This window comes from Danio aesculapii, chromosome 24, assembly GCF_903798145.1.
Source record: "Danio aesculapii chromosome 24, fDanAes4.1, whole genome shotgun sequence".
NCBI classification, from domain to species: domain Eukaryota; kingdom Metazoa; phylum Chordata; class Actinopteri; order Cypriniformes; family Danionidae; genus Danio; species Danio aesculapii.
Window position 1 is genome coordinate 23,013,458 of NC_079458.1, and position 25,069 is coordinate 23,038,526.

A 25,069-nucleotide genomic window follows, 5' to 3' on the forward strand; every position below is an offset into this window, starting at 1 on the left:
CGAATCCATTACTTGGCAGTTTGTGGGTCCTTTACTCTGCTTTTTTCTCTTCGCAAAGAAACTTTCCAAAAACGTGTGTTTCTTACTAATTTTGCTTGCTTGTGGGTCAAATTTGTGCACTCAAGTGACTGAAATGTAACCGAAATAATATGGTCATTTTTCAATCTAAAGAATTTTTATAAAAATAAACGATTGTTCAGACTCAGATAACGACGGAAAAACAGAAATAATTATTGATTTCTTGTGCGACCCGGTACCAATTGATCTACAGACAGGTTCCGGTCCACAGCCCGAGGGGTTGGGGACCACTGGTCTAGGTGATCTGTTGGTGGCGATCCCAGCCATGTCATGGACGTGCAAGAAGGGCAAATAACAAAACATATTAAAGTAACATATTTCAGATTCACAAAAATAAACAAAAAGCCCTCTAATGGTTTTATCATCTGATACGCTTAACAAAACGTACCCATAGCAATGTATATTGACATTTTGCAAAGACGGGGGGGTGTGCTTAATCTTCATAAAATGCATAAAATCCACTTCTGGTGTGAACCCCGCAACCATTTGCATAAATGTAAAGTCTGCCCCTGGTAATATATTAGAATTATTTCCACAAGTAAATAAATGTAAATTTATGCAAACACAAAAATCATCTGTGTGGTGCAAACAAAACGACATTCAACACAGGCTCATTCTGAAAACATAGTCCTATACAATCCTGGAGATTGCGAATTATGCAGCCAGAAATAATGTATGGCTGCATTTCATCTTTAAAACGAATGCTACGAATGCCATTCCTTTTCGTGCTTACCAGCTGACCGCTTATCTCCATATGGATGCCTTCCCCACTTTTGCCAGCCAGTTTGTCCAGTTAGCTTGCCATGTACGTTGGCGGACTTGAGACACAGAAGGGTGTTGACCACAACGAGGTTTGAGTCCGGCGAAGAACAGTTCCAGAAAGCGGGTAAGACAAAAACAGAAACCAAAAAATTAAATAAGTAACTAACAGGGTGAGAATGTGGTAAAAATTAGGTGAGGTTTTTTCTTTTTCTAAATTGCTTTTTAAAACACTGCGGTTGGGTTTAGGTAGGTGGGTGGGCAGGTTAATCAGTGCTTTTGACAACACTTTTGGTTGGGTTTAGGGAAGGAGGATGATGGGTCAGTCGATCGGTCGGTCAGTCAGTTAGTCATTCAGACAGTCAGTCGACAGCAGCCTCTGGTGGATTTACGTGAATGATGCACACGATAGAAATTTGAGATTGCCAAAACAAAAACTGCAAAAAAACGTAGCTCCTGGGACGTATTTGGCACTCTCCAGAAATGTATATAGGGGTACGTAATCAGAATAAGCCTGGGTTGACAACTTTATATCGAACATCCATCAAACATGTGTTATTGTTTTATCAAGAGATATTATACTATATTGTCAGATAATTATTATTATTATCGATTTATTGCCCAGCCCTACTTGAATCCTTCTGACTTTGATTTGCATGTGTTGTTAGATTCAAAAACAAATGATTCAGAGAACTCTTTCAACCACTCGCTCCATCAATCATCCACATCAAGTGCAACAATGAAGCTTATCTTGCGCACCACAGACAGAAACACACTCATTGTCATCCCTTTCCCCAGAGACACGTTCTCCTTTATATCTCTTCTCATTCTCATGCCTGATGCGTTTGAGCATATTTACGAGCAAAAGCGAGACCTCTAAGGATTCTGGGTAATGGGACACACACAGAGAGAGAAATACGCATCTAGTGTATTTTGTTTACTCTAGTTTAAAAAGCACAAAGCAACATAGCCTTTGGATTTGACAGGTCATATAAACTGTGGCAGTCTCGTTTTTTTCCTTTATATTGTTAGCCAAAAATAACAAAACAAACTAAGATTTACTTTAAATTAGTTTGTTTTATGCTAATTGTGCTCTGTTTGTGACAAGATTATTAGTAATAAGAGAATCTTTGAAACGTAGGAGCTGATCAACTAAAAACTGAAAACATTTGATAAGATTTGGTCATACATTTACATGACAATATAGCATTTTGGGGCCTAAAAACGAATCTTTTTAAACTGCAAGTGTAAAATATTGCTAACAAAGACAGTCAATTGTTGTTGTAACCCTGATGGAGAGCATGGCAGCTTTTCAAATAAACTACTGTGCAAAACAAATTAGTAAATAAGTAAAAATACAACATTACTTAATACAGGGTCGGATAAAATGGTCAATTTACATTTGAAATGTTGGGTCGAGACGCAGCATTTTGCTTTTTCAACCAAACAATAATAAAATAAACCACATCAATAACAAAATAAATCACATGGGTGACTGCTGCTGGTTTTGTATGGGATTTTTCAGTCTAACTTAAGTCATACATATAAATAGATTCAATTTTAATGAATGAATGAATTAATCAATTAATCAATTAATTAAACCATATATATGAACTAAATTGGCCTAGTGTATGTGTGTGTGTGTGAATGTGAGAGCTTATGGGTGTTTCCCAGTACTGGCTTGCAGCTGGAAGGGCATCCATTGCGTAAAACTTATGCTGGAATAATTGGCAGTTCATTCCGCTGTGGTGACCTCTGATCAGAGACTAAGCCAAAGAAAAATAAATATATCATATATATATATATATATATATATATATATATATATATATATATATATATATATATATATATATATATATATATATCTATATATATATATATATATATATATATATATATATATATATATATATATATATATATAATTACTGTAGTCAGTCACACAATAGGAATGGGACAACAACCGGTTTTAAGGTTCACCATTTGTGGGATAAGTCAAGGTTATTGCATTCCTACAATATATGTAAGTTTTCTGTTTGTTTGGTTTTTTTTTTTTTTTTTATGTTTTTACGACTTTTTACACCTACATATTTTATTTAGTTTTTTAGGGCAATGATATCAGAAAAACCCCACAGTGACCACAGTGAATCAGGACATCAGTTAACCAGCTCATCTGAAAGACTGCGCACACTGACAGTATAGTATCCTCTTCACTATACTGGGGCATTAGGACTCACACAGAATGTAGGTTGAGTGCCCCTGCTGGCCTCAATAGTATTAATTTGTATTTTACCCAGCCAATTAAAAAGAACATATTTTAGAGCAGTAATCACAATATTGTGATACTGTAAACCTGGGATATTTTTATCCAAGGTTATCGTACCCTCACAATCTTATACCAGCCCATGCCTACCACACAATACTCTGGAAATTATTCAGATTTGCTGTTCAAGAAATGTTTATTATATAAACATTATATAAAATGTATAAAAATGTAAAGTTTTCAGCTTTCTTTGATAAACAGAAAGTTTAGAAGAACATAGGTCTGAAATATAAATATTTTGTGACAATATAAATATCTTTATTGACACCTCTGACTGATTTAAACTATTTGATAAATTTAAACCAACTTGCTAAATAAAAGTAATAATTTCTATTAATTATTTTCCAAAAAACAAAAAAAAACAAACAAACAAGAAATTATACTGACGACGTCAGCTGACATCTAATACTGACATCATCTGGCATTGATATTTGGTTGGTTTTAGGCTGTGGCATTAACTAACTAAAATCTAATATCATTTTAACATCATGATATGACATCCATACAACGTCAAAGTCTAACATTAGTACAGTAGATGTTTGTCTTTGGTTGGTTTTATGTTGTGTAATTACCTAACTAAATCCAACGTCACTTTAATGTTATAATGTGACTTCCATACAACATCAAAGCTAACATCATTAGCCGTTGATCTTTGGCTGATTTTATGTTGTGAAAACTTATAGAATGTTGTGAATTAAAATTCATCTTGACAATGAAGTCTGGCTTCAAACTGACATTGGGTTCTGACGTCCATTCGATTTTCATATACAACCAAAATTCAGTTATTCAGAGTTCAGAGTTAGCCTGATGTTGGTGTCCAACGTCAATTATACGTCTGTGTGACGTCCGGTGCCTGCTGGGATGTTACAAATCTTTTTTTTTACCACAGATAAATGGCCATCTTTGGATCTTTGCTCACACTCATACTCAAAATACTGTTAAAAAATAATAATAAATGAATAAATAAATAAAAATTATAATAATGATAATCAACAGCAAATCAGCAGATTAGAATTATTTCTATAGGATCATGTGACTGAAGTAATGATGGAAAAATTCTAAATGTTAAAATATGTTCAAATAGAAACCAGTTATTTTAAATAGTAAAAACAGTTCAAAATATTACTGTTTTTGCTGCACTTTGGATAAAGAAATGCAGGTTGGCTGTTCTAAAACTTCTGACTGGTGTGTGTCTATTATATGCACAGCTATGTGTTGTCCTTGTTTGCTCCTTCCTTAATCTCTGGTGTTAGATACAGAAATGAGCATCTGAGTAACCCTGAAATGTGCCATTAAATGGTAAGATACACAGCACACGCATCTTTCAACATCGCTTCCCTGACAGCCCACTGTCTCCACAGGGTGCTTATTTCCAATCTCCAAACTGAAATTGAGAAACAGACGGGGTACCGGTCCTCCAGGAAGCGCAGATCTGAACTCCAGTATGACTATGAAGTGTACCATCCTTTAGAAGAGGTGAGTACATTGCTGAAAATTATTAAGCATGGCCATTTTTTGATGTAGCTTAATCTATCTTTGTCCACTGATGTTTCATTTTTGCCAGCTAACTAGCAGCATTTGACTGAAAAGAACATTTACTTTTAATTGTGGCTTTTGTGTGCAGGAAAAAAGGCAATTTATTGAACAAATTGTGACATACATATATTATAGCTTTAAAATGTTCTTAAGGATACACGATGTTATCTAATTGTGTAAATTATAAAGGAAGCGCTATTAATTGCACATTTATAATATCAATATTACAATTAACAACATAGTCCAAACTAAATTCAACTACTATTCATTTTTAGATATATTAATCAATACCTAAAATGGAATTCAGACATGCAATTTTTACACTAATATCAAAATCTCTTTAAGGCAAGTCATTTCGCTCTGTATCCATCTTTGAAATGCCTCTTGGTAGTATGCTCGGGCATTCTATTCGAATGGAAACATCAAATTCTCCAAACATCAAATTCTCCAAAATTGCTGGCCAAATTTACATTTAAATTTTAGGAATCACCAATAAAAATAAACAACATCTGTGTCTATAGTTTCATTTCTAAATGTTCAAATCACACAAAATCTGCAGAAACTTATGTCTGGTCCGAGCACCTCCGCTGGAGAATCGCCAGTCCATAGCAATCGATTATTGGCTCCTGTACTAGAAGGCGGGGCTTCATTCACCTTATTGACCATTACACTTCTCCCCATTCAAAACTATACGAGTGACATGTCTTGTGTATTATATAGTCTTTGCTAATATCTAGTTATAAAATGAATATACTACTCTTGTTGAAAAAAGAATAACTTATACAGTGGCTTAATGGGTTTTTATATGACAGAATTAGTAAAGCATACTTTTTTTAATTATAATTTGTTATTATTTATTGAAACATACATTAAATAAAACATTACTGACTGGTTAGTTACATATAATATAAACATTGGCTAACACTGTGAATGTTTTAAATAATAGTTCTACTACTGAGGTAAAGGTGCTGTATGTAAGGTTCTGACTCTTCTAAAACATAAAAATACCACAATATGTTTGCAGATATTTAAGAAACATGCTTATTGAACATTTTTGTTTATCTTAAAAACAATGCTGATATTCTGCTTTTAAAAATGTGTTTTCCATGCTGGAACGCTGTCTTTGTTTTGGTACTTTTAACCCACCCAATGCCCGTTTAGACAATTATATTCCATTTAAATCATGTTCTTTATAAAAGCAACGGCACGCAATAGAAGGAATATTTTCCATATTAAAAGGAGTTTTTGTTCTAACCAGCACCTCGAATTCCAGTTAGTTAGAACAAAAACTCTTTTTAATATGGAAAATATTCCTTCTATTGCGTGTCGTTGATTTTATAAAGAACATGATTTAAATCGTCAGACTCACTGTTAGTCAATCTGGCAACCTGCGCTTGCGTTTGTTTTGATCCAGGATTGTAATACCTAGATCAACCACTGGGTGTCAAACTTACATACTGCACCTTTAATTACCTGTAGACATGAGACGTGCCATTTTTCATCTTTATTCTGTGCTATAACTAATAGTAGAGGAAGAAATGATTATGTCTGAACCATCTTTATAGCTGCTGTGTCTATACTTGACTTGCCACACTCAAAATAAATCACTATGAAGTTTATCATTAACTGTTTGTATCTTTTTGATTTTTTTATTCTTTTTTAATGTACATTGTCATATTCATAGATTCAATCTAAATCTGTTCAAATCGAATAGTATTACATTTAATCAGTTAAAAACTATGAATATGGTATAAAAATATTTAGCTGAATAAATAAAAAACAGATCCAATTAGTTCAATTCAATGAGATTGGTTTACTTAATATTGGGGGGCAAAACGATGCAGCTCTATACTTCACACAATAGATTAAATCAATCAGAATAAATTAATATGCATTGAATTGATTGATATTATTACAGAAATCTGGTTCTTATTTGTTTCACTTATGTTTAACTAACACAAATCTATCACATCTATCACAAGTTTATTATTTCAATTATGTTGAACAATGTGTAATCCAAATGGATGAGAGTTTTATATGCAATCAGAATAGATCCTATTTGTTTGGCCTAAATATTTTAAGTGCACATTAAACAACATTAAAACTGCATTTATTGTTTGCATTTCCTGATAAAATTTATATAGAAAATAACACAACACTAAGCTTCTTGCGATTGTTGGACCCTGAAGAACTGCAAACTATTTAGAAATGATACCAAACACCAAATATTAAGACCTTGCTTGCCAAATTAAAAGTGTATAAAACATAATATGGCGTTTTAATGTTAGATTTTTCTGCATCAAAGTTTTACATGAGTCCTTTCAATTTGAAACAAACTTCCCCACAGATCCAGAGTTGGATGTTTGAGATGAACCGAACTCATTCCCATCTGGTTGATCTGTTTTCTATCGGTCAATCCTATGAAGGACGACCCCTCTATGTGCTCCAGGTAAAGGCTGAAGGTCAAGATGGCTAACAGTGAAGAAATAAAAAAAAAACGCACATTAAGATGGACTTGTTTTATTTGCCAGTTAGGAAAGAGAACACGTTTCTTTAAGAAGGCCATGTGGATAGACTGTGGAGTACATGCAAGAGAATGGATCGGTCCAGCTTTCTGCCAGTGGTTTGTTAAAGAGGTAAGTGCTGTGTTATTCTAGTCACTGTCATGCTGATTCAGGTGTTGTTATTGTCACACGGATTAACTATAATACAATGCTTTAGAATCAGCAGCTAACACTGAGTGAAACAAATATAGAATGAGATCTAAATCAAAAGAAATAAAATGTCTGTATATCAGGTCTGTTGTAATATCTTCAGTACACCACTATGAGGCAGACCTACAGCATAGTTTAAACCTACAACTTAGCTGACTGAACCTGACATGAACATTATTAGTTTTAAAAGTTCCCCTCAAGTCATCCTCCTTTTGGCTGTGCTAGATTGAACTTTACATATAGTAATTCTGCAAATTTATTATGCATTAAAACCAATACATTATTTATATTTTAAGAAACCAAAGGGAGCTTGTAAGTATGGAGTTTACAGTGCAGTTTACACACTGACATGTCAGCTGCTGTATAATTAAACAGCATATTAATAAACTACTATAGTACGTGCAGTATTCAGATTTTACTCTAATGATCTTTTGCAATATATTCAAAAGTACTTTTGGGTGATTTTTTTTTAGGTTTTAGAAAATAATGCTTTAAAAATTATTGTAATGTGAAGATTATAGATTATAGATTATCCAGAAACAGTTTATTTATTATCAATATTGAAAACAGTGATACTGCTTAATATTTTAATAAAGTGTTAATTTCTTTAAAAAAGAAACAACTATTGACCAAATTTATGAACAATGTACATTTCCTAAATAGGATAGCAATAGGATAACTGGAAACTGGAACCTTTCTTTAATCAAAAGTGAATTGTTATTGAAATTATATGAAAACACTGAATTCTTTATTATGCAATACTGAAATGTATAGGCAATACAGTATAGTATTGATGTAGATTTTGCAAGCATTATTCCATAATTGTGCTTGGAGAGTATAAATTCTTTGTTTGTGCTCTTCTTTAAGAAATTACATTTGTGAGAGCACAAAAACATGCTTAGACGAAAGCATAAGAAAATGGCTCATTGTAAAAAAAATCTGTTATTTTAAGTTTTTTTGGAGGTGCAGAGAAAACCGTAAAATAACGGCAATTAAATTACAGAAATTTACCATAAAATAACAGACGCTAAATTACATAAATGTACCGGAAATTTAATTTTAGGACATTTCTGTAATTTAACGGCCATTATATAACTTTTTTTCTGGAACCCGAGCTGCCGGAAAAGTGTAAAATAACAGATTTTTTTTTACAGCGCTGCTAATCACTTATACTACAGGGAGAAGCTATTAAATAACTGTAAATAACATATATTGTTATCAATGCACGCTTTCTTTCCTGTTCCTGTTTTTTTTCTGTGCAGGTTTTTTGCGTACACTGTTAACAAATTCTTTTAGAATCTACAGTAATTTACTGGCAGCAGTCCTTAGTAACTTACTGTAAATCACTTACAGCAAAATTACTGTATTTACATTTACAGCACCATTTGTCTTGCTCTATAGGTGTTTACAGTATCGTATATCTTTACTGTTAAATACAGTGATTTTCACAATGCAGCTTTAAAATACAGTAACATACTGCATAACTGTCCTACATTCATTTATTCATTTTCTTTTCGGCTTAGTCCCTTTATTAATCTGTGGTCTCCACAGCTGAATGAATCGCCAATTTATCCAGCATATGTTTTACACAGCGGATGCCCTTCCAGCTGCAACCCATCTCTGGGAAACATCCATACACACTCATTCACATTCATACACTACGGACAGATTAGCCTACCCAATTCACCTGTACAGCATGTCTTTTGCACTGTGGGGGAAACCGGAGCACCCGGAGGAAACCCACACAAACACTGGGAGAACATACAAACTCCACACAGAAACGCCAACTGACCCAGCCGAGGCTCAAACCAGCGACCTTCTTGCTGTGAGGCGACAGCACTATCTACTGCGCCACTGCGTCACCCATAACCGTCCTACAGTAAAATACAATTAATTTTATAGTTAAATACTGTGTAATTTACAAAAAAAAAATGTTAAAAGTGTAGTAAAATAAAACCTTAACACTCCTATTTACTTGAGGGTCAAAAATGACCCAGGCACCATTTTAACAGCAGGAAAAAAGCAATGTTTTTGTTTTTTATCTTAAAGTTTGGTGACTTTTTCTGAAATTAAATTAACATTGGATCTATTTACATATTTTCATGAAGGCTGTACACATTTAAAGCACAACGGTTGTTTTTCTGTTCAGTTTTGACCCACCAGCTATAAAAAAATAAAATAAAATAAAAAAAATCACACCACAAAAACTACCGGAGTTTTCATGTTCTCCCTGCATTCGCATGGGTTTCTTCCAGGTGCTCCGATTTCCCCCACAGTCCAAAGACATGCAGTACAGGTGAATTGTGTAGGCTAAATTGTCCGTAGTGTATGTGCGTGTAAGTAAGTGTGTATGTGTTTGCCAGTGATGGGTTGCAGCTGGAAGGGCATCCGCTGCATAAAAGAAATGCTGGATAAGTTGGCGGTTCATTCCGCTGTGGCGACCCCAGATTAATAAAGGGACTAAGCCGAAAAGAAAAAACTACTGGCACACACATGCTCACTCCAACACACCTCCGTTGTGTGATGAAGATGAGATTGTTTCTTAACAAATAGATTTGAGGATTGAAATTACTTTTAGCTGCTTTCTTTTAGAAGTTTAGTGAATGTGGGTAAGGACAAACAGTGTATACAGAATTCTAGAACAACACAAGGGTTAATTACACGTTAGACTCTATAAATTTTTTTAGAAACACCTGCAAACTACTCTTTTATCCCCAACCGTGTAAAGCATTCAGTACACAGTTTGCTAATAGTGCACTGCAAAGACTATGAAAATTTATAAAGTGCAAGTATTGTGGCTTTTCAAAATCAGGTTGGGTTTCCATAACTCATACGTAGATTTATAACAATTTTGTGTAATGTCAGCCTATCCTTGCACAAGGTTGTTTTTCAGGCAACTGTCTTTGATTAAATAGTTGATATTATCTGTATAATACAGTGCTCAGCATATATGAGAACACCCCCACAAATCTCTCATTTAAATTAATATTTCTATAGGAAGCTTTACAATATTATATTTGTGCAAATACATTAGTTTAGTCAGTACTGAAGCCAAATCTGGAGCTAAACTAGAAAAATAAATTGACAAAAATCTGTTTATTAAATCTGTCAAATGCACCAATATATATTACCCACATTCATTGAGAAATGGATAAAAATATTCATTTTCAAAATGGGGTGTACACATTTATGCTGAGCACTGTATATACAGAACATGAATATTTTAAATAGGCTATACACCCACCAACACCCTTCATTGACATGTTTGGAATGATGAGAGGACAGCTATTATCATTTTTAATATAATAAAACCAGTTAATGGGAACTTTAGAATATTACATTTGTTTTAGAATTGACATCTGTAATGGAAACATGCCTACTGACATTCAACAAACCTAATTTCTGGAGTGTTTAATATAAACTTCTCTGATTGGCCTTTGTGTTTATAATCTCAACAGCAATGTTATTGGATTTATTCTCAGCAAAACGTAAACAATAAGTAAAAATATATCTAATGCCCCAGTCTCAAATAGGAGCGCTTCACAAAGAATGCATTTTGAGTAAATCATTTGTATATGAAATTGTAGATAATGAAATAATGAAAGTGTTTATCACTTTATTTTTGATGTTCCCTATGAGACATTTAGTTGATTATAAGTAGGCCCATACGGAATCTGTGTGTGCAGAAATCCGCAGATTTCCAGATTTTCGGCAGATTTTTAGCCTATCATTGAGTGTATTTATTTACTTGTGTACATTTTGATTAATTCAGTTTTTATATTAATTTCAGTAATATTATTGATTAATATGAATATGTTCATATGATTTTATGATATTTACAATACAGTTTGTAAAGTAATATTTTCTGTCTTTAATAGATATATTATATGAGAGACTTACCTACCAAATACGTGGATCTAATTGGATTCGCATTGTAAGCATTAAATAAAAGTTAAAAAGGTATTATTTATGATACTTGCATATAATGATATACCTCCAAAATTATTTTGCATAAATCCTCAGACTTTTTACAAAATCCTCTGCAGAAATAGCAAAAAATGTCCGCAGATTCTGTCTGGCCATATAATTATATTATCACATTGCAACATTATACCAACTGATTAACTAGAATATTAGTTTACTGTAAGGTTAGGGTTAGGGTTAGTGTAATTTGACATGTACAAACTTTCTTATGGCCAGTTGAATGTCTTTCAGTGGAGCATTATTAACAGGTATTTAGCAAACAGTCTGCTGAAAACAAAAAAGTTGACATGTAGTTGCAATGTAATTTATAGTCAATAAAAATTTTCAAAAAGGACCACCAAAATAAAGTGATTTATGTTTTATGTCAGCGTATGGCATGAACTTTTACAATAGTACTACAATAGCGGCACTTTAAAGGAAATGTTTTGGATGTATAGGCTCATATTACAGTTAAACAATTGAGTTTTGCCATTTTTAATACCAGTCTGCCAATCTCCATGTGTGGCTTGAACACTTTTAGCCTTGCTTAGCATAAATCATTGAATTGGATTAGACCATTAGCATCTCGCTCAAGCAAATACAATTTTTAATACTTTTCCAAACAAGTGTTCCTTTAATTTCAGTACACAATGCTTTCAATATTATCGCATACCTGCCAACATTTGTCTCTGAAAATCTGGGAGACCTGGGAGGGGGCTGAGGTTTTTTTGGATTCTCGGAAGCACTAGAAACTAAAAAATGTAAAACAGAATACTTTGGGACCATTGTTTTTGTTTACATCCCTTAAAATGGTCTATTGAAAAAGGCTAGTTATTTATTGCTAATTCTAAGTTGAGTCTTTTGCTCTATTCAAGTTTATCTGTGGTGAAAACGAGACACATTTCTTGCATCTCTTGAAGCCTGTTGTGACTCGATCCACCAGGCACTGAACTCCTATCAACATGACTCCAGCATGAGACGACTGATGAATCAGCTCAATTTTTACATTATGCCTGTCTTCAACGTGGATGGTTACCATTACAGCTGGAAGATGGTAACGTCTCGATCTCAATGTCTCTTCAGTAAAGTGTGCTGAGCTCACTGAAATGAACTGTCGGCAGTTATGTGCTGTTAAATATGCAGCGTGTCTTGCTATTCTGTGAGATACATGGCAGCCAGACATATTGTAGAGAAATAGCTGAGGTTTTTCTTTCTCTTAGGATCGCTTTTGGCGGAAAACTCGGTCAAAGATACCAAAGTATCATTGTCGGGGAGTGGATGCCAACCGAAATTGGAAAGTCAAATGGTGTGGTAGGTTGTTGAAGCTTGAATGTGGAAGAAATAGACTTCCTCTTCCAAATTAAACAGCTCTAATGTTCAAATAGGAAATAAACAGTCATTCTAGAGTATGTAGACTCAGTTCTTAAAGATTTTTTAGTACAGTGTTTCCCAACTCTGTTCCTGGAGGCACACCAACAGCACATATTTTGGATGTCTCCCTTATCTCTTCTCATGTTCTGATAAGTTGATTCAGGTGTGTTTGATTAGGGCAACACAGGCTCATTCTGAAAACGTAGCCCTATATACGTACGTTTCTGGAGATTGTGAATTATATAGCCAGAGCTAGGCATGGCTACATTTTATCTTTAAAACGACTGCTATGGGGTGGTATGACGCTGTTTCTTTTCATGCTTAAAACAAAAAAAAACAGTTCCAGAAAACAGATAAAACAAAAGCAATAGCTAAAAAATTTAATTAATAAGTAAATAATAAGGTGAGAACATGGTAAAATATGAAAACGTGGTAAAAATCAGGCGAAGGCCTTTCTTTTTTTGGATTGCTTTTGAAAACACTATTGGTTGGGTTTAGGGAGGGGGGAGGGTGGGGAGATCGGTCAATTGGTCAGTCAGTAAATCAGTCAGTCGACAGTGGCCTCTGGTGGATTTACGTAAGAACAGCAGGCTCTAATGGCACTCGTGAGAGAAATTTGACATCTCAAAAAGTGTGCCCAGCGGCCTATGGCGGACTCCCAAAAACAAAATCTGCAAAAAAAAAAAGAAAGCGTAGCTCCTGGGACGTATTTTGCTCTCTCCAGAAATGTATATAGGGGTAGGTAATCAGAATAAGCCTGGGTTGGATTTGGGAGAGGTTGAAAATGTGTATTGTTGGTGTGCTAGTGTAACGATATGAAAATGATAAAGGTTATAAATATTATCACGGCTTTGTTAAAATGACCTGAAAAAAGTACCATCACACACACGTAACATCAAGTTTTGTATCTGAAAATGAACAAATAACAAATTAAATTTGCAGCAAAGCAACATTAACTTGAATCCTTGCATTTTGGACGTGTTTACTTGTGCACTTTAAGTTGTGCTTTTGCTGTACATTTGATTTTGTTATTCAATGTATTGCTTGTTTTATCTGCCCTTACTGCAATCTATGTTTACTCTTTGCAAAACTTCATAAATCTGCTTCATAAAAGCCGAAAATATTGATGAAAAGGTACCGTGTGAGGAGGGGTATCGGTAAAATGAGATGCCGGACCAGAATTCCGGCTTGTTCCGTCACAAATTAGCCCTGAGCACAACCCAGTAACACACATACACTTGGGAAACACACATACACTTATACCATACATTCACACACTCCGGCCACTTTAGTTAATCCAATTTACCAGTACCACATCTCTTTGGACTGTGGGGAAAACGTGAGCACCCAGAGGAAATCCACGTGAACATGGGGAGAACATGCAAACTCTACTGAGAAACGCCAACTGACCCAGTCGGGACTTGAACCATCGACCTTCTTGCTGTGAGCTGACATTGATAACCACTGAGCCACCTTGCTGCCCCATAAAACAAAATATTTACATTAAATATCAGTGCATTTATTACTATGATATGATAATGCTATCAATGAATCTTTTAGATATTCCTTAATTTATCTAAGAATATATATTAAAAGATCACTTCTGAAAAGATACATGGTTACACGCGAACACAGAAGAACATGAAAACTCCACACAGAAACGCCAACTGACCCAGCCAAGGCTCAAACCAGCGACCTTCTTGCTGAGAGGGAAACGTGCTATCCACTGCGCCATCGTGCAGCCCTTATTTTGCATTTATATGATAAATAATTTATTTATATGATATTATTTTGTTATTCGTTCAGTCATAATTTAGTTTCATTTGAAGACATGCTTTAAGTTTTCTCCTATCGAATGTCATCAAAAATATATATACTCAAATGATAAATACTAAATAGAACCAAACATTTGAACATTCTATGTCAAAATGCACATCATTACTAATCTTCCAGCACTAAACCAGTACTAACCAGCAGTATAGGTTTGCTTATTTAAAGAACATATGTTTTCAAGGCAGATTTAGAGCTCCATGCATTTTATTTTTTGTCAAAGATTACATTTTTTGTTCTTATTTCCTTCTGAAGGACACACTAATGATGCCCACTCAAAGATGTTTCCCCTAATGCACTATCTTACCTGCCAACAAGATAGAAAATGCATGAAGCAGAGACATCATGAGTCAGCAAAAATCCCACAGGAAGAAAAACAGTAGTTATCTTGTGTTGACTGTCAGTGTAGACCAGAATAGGCAAAAGGAAATGATTACTTTTTTTTTTTAAATATAATGTCTGCTGTCTTTGTTTTCTCTGATAGATGAGGGTGCATCCCTACACCCTTGTGATGACACGTATTGCGGACCGTTCCCCGAGTCGGAGCCAGAGGTCAAAGCTGTTGCCAAATTTCTACGTAAACACAAAAAACGGGTGAAGGCCTACATCTCAATGCATGCCTACGCTCAGATGCTCCTCTATCCATATTCCTACAAATACGCCACTATACCAAACTTCAACTGTGTGGTGAGAAAAAATTACATCTTATTTTGTCCTTTTGAAATGAATGAATGCAATTTTGCACAATTGAGTGTGATGAGATAAAGATAACGCCTGCTAAAATAACAACAAGAAAACTCTTTCTGTTCAATATCTTCTATTTGCAAGAACAATATGACAGTGTGATCATGTCCAGTTTATAAGGAGATTATTTAAAGGGCACCTATGATGCAAAATCAACTTTGTGTACTGTAATTACAGTGTGTCCATAGTCATATTGGAGTGATATAAACACAAGTATTTTTTTAATTTCCTGACGTTAAAATAGGATCCAATTCCCAGTGATTTTGAGGCCCACAGCAACGTGGCATAGGTATGTGGTTTTTCCTGCCCACAGAATTGATTGACAGGAGCATATTAACATATCTTCGTTGTTAGGTGTATAAACATGTCCACAGAACAGGATTTGCAAAGAAACTGGGATTAAAAGATCTGTTCCAACTGTCTGTGATCAGCAGCACCTCAATAATGAGTTTTACAAGTTTAAAACATTTTAAGATGCATTTTTGTAATAAATAAAAGACAGTAAAATCACTATGTAATTCATAACCATTAAAACGGTACCCTTTTGGTGGATGTGGTGTACGACAGAAGGTTTCAGTCAACATCATTCTTGCTCAAGGAAATGTCAAAGTAAAGCTGTACGGGTCGTTCACATATCATATGAGAAGCACTTCTCACAAAACAGATGCATTATACACATAAATACTTGTGTGTAAATGTTCATTACTAACCTTTCTATGAACATAATTTGATTATAACTGCAGATTAATGATGTGAAATAGCCTACTGTAACGTCTGCAATTATATCAAATAAATAAAGAAATGCAACATATATGAACACATACAGCCCCTTACAGTCTCCGATATGTTACCAATTACAGAAAAAACACACACAACATACATTTAGTCCTTATTTGGATTCAAAAACAACACGCAACATATAGCTCACAGTCAGTGTAAACCTCTCATCTGTATAAGCAGACTTATTCTGGAGACATGTTGTAGGGGTAAAATAGTAGCCCTTTAAAACATGCAGTGTAACCAGGTCTGATTTATAAACATATATGACTTATATGAGCCAGTTTGATTAATGAAATGTAAAAATATAATAATAATAATATAATATTAATAATAAATAAAAGTCATACCAAGTTAAATGACACTTTAAAGGTCATATTTGTAATTCTCGGTGGTCAAAACACAATGAATCAAGCATTTTTTGTCATTAAATACTATATTTGATTTAAATAATAAATCTTTCTCTGTCACATTTATTTCCAGGATATGTAATGGTATTAAACAATATTCACTTTTAAATTATGCAAAATTTATGATTTCATAAAATAATGCAAATGTTAGGATGAAATTGTAGTTGTGATAGTCAATATCTAATGCACAAAAGGCAAATTGGTGGAAAAGTAAGAAAAATAATTGATAAATAATTTATTATATGATTAATAATCAATTATTTGAAGACTCTTATTTTTATTAGGTTGTGCGCTTTGATGTATATTTATTTAGACATTCTAAAAAAGCACTTAATCATGGCCAATTTGTATTTTGTTCCTCTCCAAAATATTGCTATGCATTACTCTTTAAACAAAACTCTTTAGTCTGAAATGATGGAAAGCTATTAAAGGGTTACATCACATCAGCCTCTACACAAGTCAATTTTGTTCACTATATTTTAATTTCCATATATCTGTATATAAGATTCTGTAGTAAACACTGCAAGTTATAATTTGCACACTGGAGTTTGCTAAAATGATTCAGCCTAACAAAATGTAACGCTGCATTATCTACTAAAGGGCAAAACGTTAAACTCCTTATTAAGAATATACTGTTTACATAAAAAACTGAAATGCCTCAGTGCAGTTTGCCCATTTACACCAACTACATGACTATAAAAAGCCCACACAATCTTTTAACTACACTAATCACAAAGCCAATGCTTAATGGTGGACTGAACCAGTGCTTATAAAACCTCTGCTTTTCCCCCTCAGGAATCAGCAGCCCAGAACGCAGTGAGCGCTCTCTATTCAGCTTATGGAGTGAGATATAGATATGGCCCTGCCTCCTCCACGCTTTGTAAGTTCAGTCTGTTTTTATATATTTACACAATCAATGACATAAAGCTGCTGCATGTTTGAGTCATCAGCTTTCTATAAGGCCTCTCGGTTGGACGTCAGTCTATTTTCTGACTCATGACTATTTCTATATCAACAGCAGGCAAATGTTAAACACAATTCTGATTTGAAATTCCTTAGGTATTATGATTGCATGCAAGTTTCTTTCATCTTGCTGTTTGAATGGTCTCTTAGGACTCGAGATACAAGCTGAAGCTTTGGTTTAAATGCATTTATTAATGTGATTATTCTAGCAATGAATCTTTTAGATATTCAAGGGCTATATATATAAGGATTAACATGCTGTTGTTATTGGTTACTAAAATGTGCTGAATTTAACAAAGGTGTCCTTACTGTTTTGGTTATATGCATACAAACCCTTAGCCAGCCTAGTGAACGGGGTGGTTCTTTTTTTCTTAAAAAGTGAACATTTTTGCAGTTATTGACCCCATTTTCTATTTAATTAGGAAGTTTTAATAGGTTGCATTTTAGTGACATTTTAAGCACAATTTTTTTTGCCAGATTAGCTAGTTGGATGGTCTTCATAACCACACTTTTTGATGTAGCAAAAACATTTCCTAACGATTTAGAATGAAGAAATATGAGAACAATACTTATTTTTTAAATACAAATTTATTACATCATATATCATAAAAAAATAGGAATCTGTTAAAGTTTTTAATTAAAAACTAGCATATTGTCATTTAAATATCATTCATTTAAATAACAAACTGGCCAGCACATTCAATTTTCCTCAGTCACAGTGAAATGACAGCCAACAGAGGATTACGCTTGGTGTTAAAGCCTTCTTCCATCGGTTATGGGACAATTTATTAGGGCATAGCAGTCAAAATGGGACAAATGAGCTCATGTATGGGACAAATTCTGGATCTTTGCCAGTGAGGGGTGGGTTTTTCGAACCACCCAACCCCCCCTGTCTATGAGTCATATTTGTTTGTATTATTTTACTAATACTATTTTGCTTTTTGAGAAAATCATAATTGAAACATGTTTTAAATTTAGTTCATGTTTTGTTGTGCTATATTATTTGTTGTCCATTTTTCTGTAATATATGTAGCATCAGCTCATGGCATCAAAAATAGCATTTTAGTCAAAGACAGGAAATTTAAAATGGACTCTTTTCACATTTCCTGGTTTCTCAGCAGCGGAAGTTAGAAGAATCATAGTTGGATAAACGTAAAGAGCAGTGAATGGGAGAGTAGCACAAACACTTTTTTTGGATTCCAATTTGCTCAAATTATAAACCCCCACAATAGTTTTTTCACAAATTTGAAAACAAAAGTGAAAAAAAACATTGTGTGAAACTGATAATCATAGACATAAGAACAGAGATGTGAAAACTAGGGCCCGCAGGCCAAAGTTGGCCCTTGGTAACCTTTGATTTGGCCCACCATCCCATATGAGAAGAGAGTGAGAATGATGGGGAGGGTTGGTGCTAATGCCTTTAACAGAGATGGTAATTTCTAATTTAACATAACCTTTTTTGTTTGTTGGTTTTATTGATAAGCTACAAAAAAGCAAACTGAAAATACATGTTTAAATTAAATGTTGTAAATGAATCAAATTTTATTTATATTTTTAGAAATACAAATAGTCACTCAACAGATAAAAGACAATGCAGAACAAATCAAGGCAAAAAAACAGGTGCAACATGACAAGTGTAACTCCATTCTGTTATAAATAGGATTTGTTTTTATGTAATAAGTTCATCATAAAAAAATATATATATATATATATATAATATATGTATAATATATAAAAATTATATATATATATATATATATATATATATATATATATATATATATATATATATATATATATATATATATATATATATATATATATATATATATATATATATATATAGTTAATATAAAGAAATGTTTTTTAGTTATTTTAAATTACCCATGGCAACTTTAATGTAATAGAGTTTGGTATAAAAAAAGGAATAAGAAAAAGTTTGAGTACCCCTGCTTAAGAGAGAACAATTTCTAATTTATTTGAAATCCACTTTTGCTATCTTAATGATGGAAAAATATGCTTTGTGCCACAGCACATGGTCTAACAGGGTTGTGCTTATTCTCTTAATGAGTTATGGGTGTGTTTTGAGCATAACATGCATTAAACCAATCAGAGTCTCATCTCACAGTCCCTTTAATAGTCAGTTGCATCGCACCATGGTACATTTACTATTTACATGGCGGACTTTGTGAGTGGAAAAACTAAACGCTTAACTAGCGAGAAAACAGTTAAACAGACCATGTGCTTGAGAATAAAGAACGAGCCTCGTCCATTCTGCATCTTTACTTTCTCTTACTTTTACAATTTATTTTACTCCTTTAATTTTGTGGATAGGGAAACTGTGTTGTACACACTCCACTGAAGACAGCTATTAGCTTTCATATTTAATTTCGCTTGATAAACGCAAAGACTTGTTTCTAAACTATTTCTAAATTCAGTTCTAATTTCCAGCAATCGAATAAATGAACAATAATAATGTAGTGTGGACAAATCTAAACTTGTTTTTATTAAAACAAATATAAATATGCATATAATAAATAATACTCATAATAAAAATGTTATACAAATGCAAATTGTCATGAATAAACTGAACCCCAACATCCCCCCCTCCAGGATTGAGTTTGGGAACCCCTGGTGTAAAGTATCTTCTTGGACACTTTTAATGCTTCTAAACAGTTTGCTGCATGTCTTGAGGTAGTTCAGTATGATGCGATTTACTTCCTTTGTGCAATTTGATTGGACTGATTTTTCTAATCCTCATAGACAGGAAATAATAAAGTAGTGACTGCAGGATGAAGAAAAGTAGTGGAGTACAAGTACTAATACAGCACTAAAAATGTACTCAAGGGAAAGAAACAGCACAAATCTTCAAAACTACTCAATTACAGTAATTTGAGTATTTGTAATTTGTTACTTATTTGTTACACCACTGTACAAAGCTTAATAAATCTACATACATTTTCAAAAAAATCTAAATATTAAAAGCTTTTGAGAATTTAAGTTGCTGATGACTGTTAAACAAGACAGCATCTTGTGAAAACGGATGGTCAATTGTTACATTTTTTTATTTCAATCATAATTTTCATTCTTTGTTAAAAAAAAAAGTTTTACATTTAGTTCATGTTTTGTTATGATGTTTTACTGGTTTATCAATTTTTCTCTAATAAAGCATTACATTGTATCAAGTTATATGGTGCATGGTTCAAAAATAAAGGGGAGAAGAAAAACTAAATATTCAAGTGTTTCTTTATTGGTCTTCCCTTTAACTTGTAGATGTGAGTTCTGGAAGCTCAATGGACTGGGCTTATAAGAACGGGATCCCATATGCCTTTGCTTTTGAGTTGCGCGACACAGGATACTATGGATTCCTGTTGCCAGAAGCCCTTATTAATCCAACCTGCACAGAGACCATGAGAGCTGTCAAAACCATCGCTTCAGGCCTGCTCAGGAAATGCACCAAATGAAACTTTCTACAGGACATTCAGGGTGTGTTCACACTTGTAGTTCGGTTAAAATGGTTCACTTTGTGTTCAAACAGTTTTTGAACCTGAAACAAACAACTAAAGAAACTGTTTTATGATATACAGTTGGAGATGAAATGATTAGCCTCGCTGTTAAATTTTATTTATTCATTTTTTAAGACCTTTTACGCAAAAGTAATTTTTAGAATTGGTTTAAACAGTTGTGGTGCAAGTCTGTGAATATAAGTAGCTTCTAATGGTAAAAATTGATTAATACATTTTTTTATAATCACACTTCATAAAAACCCTGCAGAAACACTGATTGACATCCTGCCTTTGGACATGTCATCAGAGGGGACAAGTTATTAAAACTATTATTTTTAAAAATGTGTTAAAAAACATCTCCTTTATATAACACTTAAAATATTTAAATATTTAAAAAAAGTGAATATCACAACAAGGGTGTGGGGCGGTCAGATAATTTTGTCTTTAAAGGGAACATAGTTTACCTCTTTTTTATGATTTAATATTAATATTATGGTTCTTCTAAGTGTGCCAGTTTAGGTTCAGTTCAAAACACAATTCAGATTTTTTTATTATAATGTGTTAAAAAGTGTCGTGTTGGGGGCGTGTCCACAGTTCGCTGATTTAGGGTGTGTTGCTTCACATGTAAATTAGTTTCGGCTTCCCGCCAACGTAACAAGGGGGCGGGGCCATGAGCTCACCCGCTCTGCGTTTGCAACAGAGTCTGACAGGCAGACTGCGAGAAGGAGTGAGAGGATCACCATTCAGTCGTACATGTACGACTCTGACACAGACCAAGCACAGAGTACAAAATCATTTGTGTCTTTGTACAGTTTTACAGCCAACTGTGTGCTAGTTTCAAGTGCCGAGCTTGTACACAGAAACTGATAACCATGCTCACCGAATTAACTTTGACTGAGGCACCGGATGCGCCGCTCGAAGCCGCGACACGGCACACCAGACACTCTCTGTGGCGCGGCAGAAACGTGTCCCTAATCGTTGCGCCACGCGTTTTTAAATCCTAAACATAGGTTTCTGCAGCGTTACCGGGGCGCCCAGCCGTCGACTTGAGTGTACCCTGATAGAAACCTATGTTTAGAATTCTAAAACGCATGCTAGTTAAGATCACAGGGAGCTTCTGGGATCGCGAGAAATGCAAACGGCTGAAGTATAAGGTAGACTCAATGAGAAGTACACGTTTGCAAACCTACCTAAAGATACAACCAATAATTCCGATTAGAGCGATAATGTGGAGAATATTGATCTTGGGTTGAGCCCAATGAGCCTTGCATCTAAAAATAGAGCTAGGGTGTTCCTTTAGTGATATCGCTTCGACTCACGCTGAAAATGGCGGACGTGAATCAACAAACTGAGGATATGATGTCGCGCCTGTCAATCAATATTGGTGGGCGGGGGGACCGCTCTCCTACGTCAAGTAGCAGTCGATTTGAAAACAGCTCCAATTGGTCCACCGTTTTTTATGTTGTTAAATTGAAAAAAAAAGCACTGGGTGTGCTTATATCACCCCAATATGACAGTCTATACACCATACATGCACATATGTCTGTCCAAACAGCTTGAAAAGTAGATTTTTTACCATAGGTGCCCTTTAATGGTATATTGTGTGTATATTGAGACTGAACTAATCAAACATTCAAAACTATGCTCAATGCCTTGTGATTATTAGTTGATTAAAAAACTCATTAAGAGCTTCTAAAGTGTGTAAAGGCATCCAAACCGTGCCAGGAATTCCTTCATCACACACACAAATGAAGATACACTGCAAGGAGATGCCTTTATGATACTTCTACTGAACTATATTTGCAATATTGCAACTATGAACACAAAAAACAGGTTATGCTTGAGCATTCTGTCCTTTTTTAGTCACATCTTGTGATCTGTTCGTCTGTATTTAAATGAAACCCAAGTAGAGTTCGTTTGGAAATTACATGAAGCACATCTATTCAGCAATCCCCATCTGCTTGTCTGATGCACACTAAAGTTTGAATAGCAACGTTCCCACCTGAAGCATTCTGTCAGAGCATTAAGCATTATGCATGTTAAAGTGATAGCTCACCCAAGAATTTAAATTTACTCACCCTTAGGTGGTTCCAAGTCTCTTTTTTTTCTGTCGAACACTAAAGAAGATATTATGGAAACATGTTGGAAACCTGTAACCATTGAAATTCACAGTAGGAAATTCCGTACTTCTTCAAAATATCTTTTGAGAAAGAAACTCAAAAAGGTTTGTGACAAGTGAAGGGGGAGTAAATGATGACAGAATTTTGAGTTTTGGACAACCTATTTCTTTAGGTCGACGTCACAGTTTTTAGGTCCAAATACTTTATCAGATGGTAAAAGCGAACAACAAAAGGTACTAAATAAATTATGCTCACAGTGTCATATTAGTATCATAATCTCAGATAGTCAGACAGAGATTCATCCGCTATAAATTATAAATATCAGTGTCTGGAACCCAGATAGTCTAGACCCAGCAGACACACAACATCATAAGATGTTAATATTAGATTAGATTTAGGTCACCAGTGTCTAGGGACAATGTTATTTTGATGTCCAATAACTACATGAAATCACGTTGATATTTTGTTGATTTTAGGTGGGATTAGAAAGTGACCAAAATCCAACGTAAGGCCAACATCTGAAACCAATGTCATGACATCAAATACTGACATTTATTTATCATGTATTGCAACCAAAATCCAATGTCTGATAGATGTCATATTGGTAACGTCCACACAATGTCAAGATGTAACATTATTATGTTGCTTTTAGGTTGCCAAAATGCAATGTCTGTCTAACGTTGGACACTGATGTCGGCCTGACATTGGGTTCTGATGTGAACTCGATTTTCATTTCCAAACAAAATGCAATATCCAACAACGTTGGGGTACAATGTCAATCTGATTTTTTTTTTTTTTTTTGGGGGGGGGGGGGGGGGGGGGGGGGGGGGGTGACATCTTAACATTACCTTAATTTCTTCATAGTGTCCCAACACCCAGCATTGATTATGTGAAAGATTTGCTTTAATGTGTGATATGACTAAACAGAGTTCATAAATGACTATTGAGAGAGTTTTTTTTTTCCAAGTTCTAATAGAGACTTGTAGTAGAGACTTGGACCCGGAAACAGAACACCATATCACAGCTTTGCATCAGTTTTTAAATCTAATTTTTTTTTAAAGTGTGAACACACCCTTTAGTATCATTTATCTCGATTTTTACCCCACAAGCCATACAAATGTCTTCAAGCAGAAACTAAGGTTTGTTTATTTTTATAAACTACATTAATGAAGCTCTAAATGTAACAATGCAAATGTAAACTGCTAAATAATGCAAGCACTTGGAATGTGAACAAAATAATGTTTTTATGAGGCCAATATAGAATGAGCACTTGCAAGTTTCAGAAGAACAGTGATGCCAATATAATGCAAGTATTGCATACTGTGTTCTTACAATGGGTTTATTCTTGTGTGAATGCCATGTGTATCACTTCAGTTAAAATTAAATGATAAAAATGCTTTGAAATTAAATAGTAAAAGTTCATCAGGGAACTCAACCTCTCAAATGAGCCAGAAAGGAATACTCAAAATTGTTGTTTTGGTTAAAAGAAAGGCCTGTCAGAGTGACTTACATTGTAAATGTTGAAAGTGCAATGTTTACATTTGTACTATCAAGTTTTGTTTGTAATAAGCTAATATTTATTTCAAAAGAAACAAACAGTACATTGTTATATATATTTAGACCTGCAAGTTGTAATTTGTTATCTTTGTACACATACTTTTGTAACTTACAGTTTATTTTATCAAAACGTAGTTTATTAAAAGTGCTTTTATAGTAATATTTTGTTGTAAAGTGGTTTTATGATGATATAATGCTGCACATGAATGTAGTTGCCAACATGCTGCATACAAACTTACACAGAGGTTTTTTTTTGTTGCATGTGGATAACATAAGGTTTAGCGACCAAGTATGATTAAGTTGCAAATTCAGGAATTAACACAATATTGATATATGTTGCAAAAAAACTTATACTGTATATGAACAAAACGTGTATAAAAACATTATCATCTCTGTGAAAACTACACAAAAAAGT

The 25,069-nt window shown here is 34.1% G+C and overlaps 1 protein-coding gene across 1 annotated transcript in view; it reads left to right on the forward strand.

The window, feature by feature from the left end:
* Positions 1–23,900, forward strand: part of cpa6 (carboxypeptidase A6) — a 40,653-nt gene extending 16,753 nt beyond the window's left edge. Inside the window, exons 4-11 of the mRNA XM_056451062.1 lie at positions 4,525–4,639; positions 7,047–7,148; positions 7,231–7,335; positions 12,320–12,430; positions 12,597–12,687; positions 15,062–15,264; positions 17,304–17,388; positions 20,745–23,900. Coding sequence (XP_056307037.1) covers positions 4,525–4,639; positions 7,047–7,148; positions 7,231–7,335; positions 12,320–12,430; positions 12,597–12,687; positions 15,062–15,264; positions 17,304–17,388; positions 20,745–20,935 — 1,003 coding nt within the window. The 3' untranslated portion in view covers positions 20,936–23,900. The remainder of the gene's footprint in view (positions 1–4,524; positions 4,640–7,046; positions 7,149–7,230; positions 7,336–12,319; positions 12,431–12,596; positions 12,688–15,061; positions 15,265–17,303; positions 17,389–20,744) is intronic.
* The last annotated feature ends 1,169 nt before the right edge of the window (positions 23,901–25,069 follow it).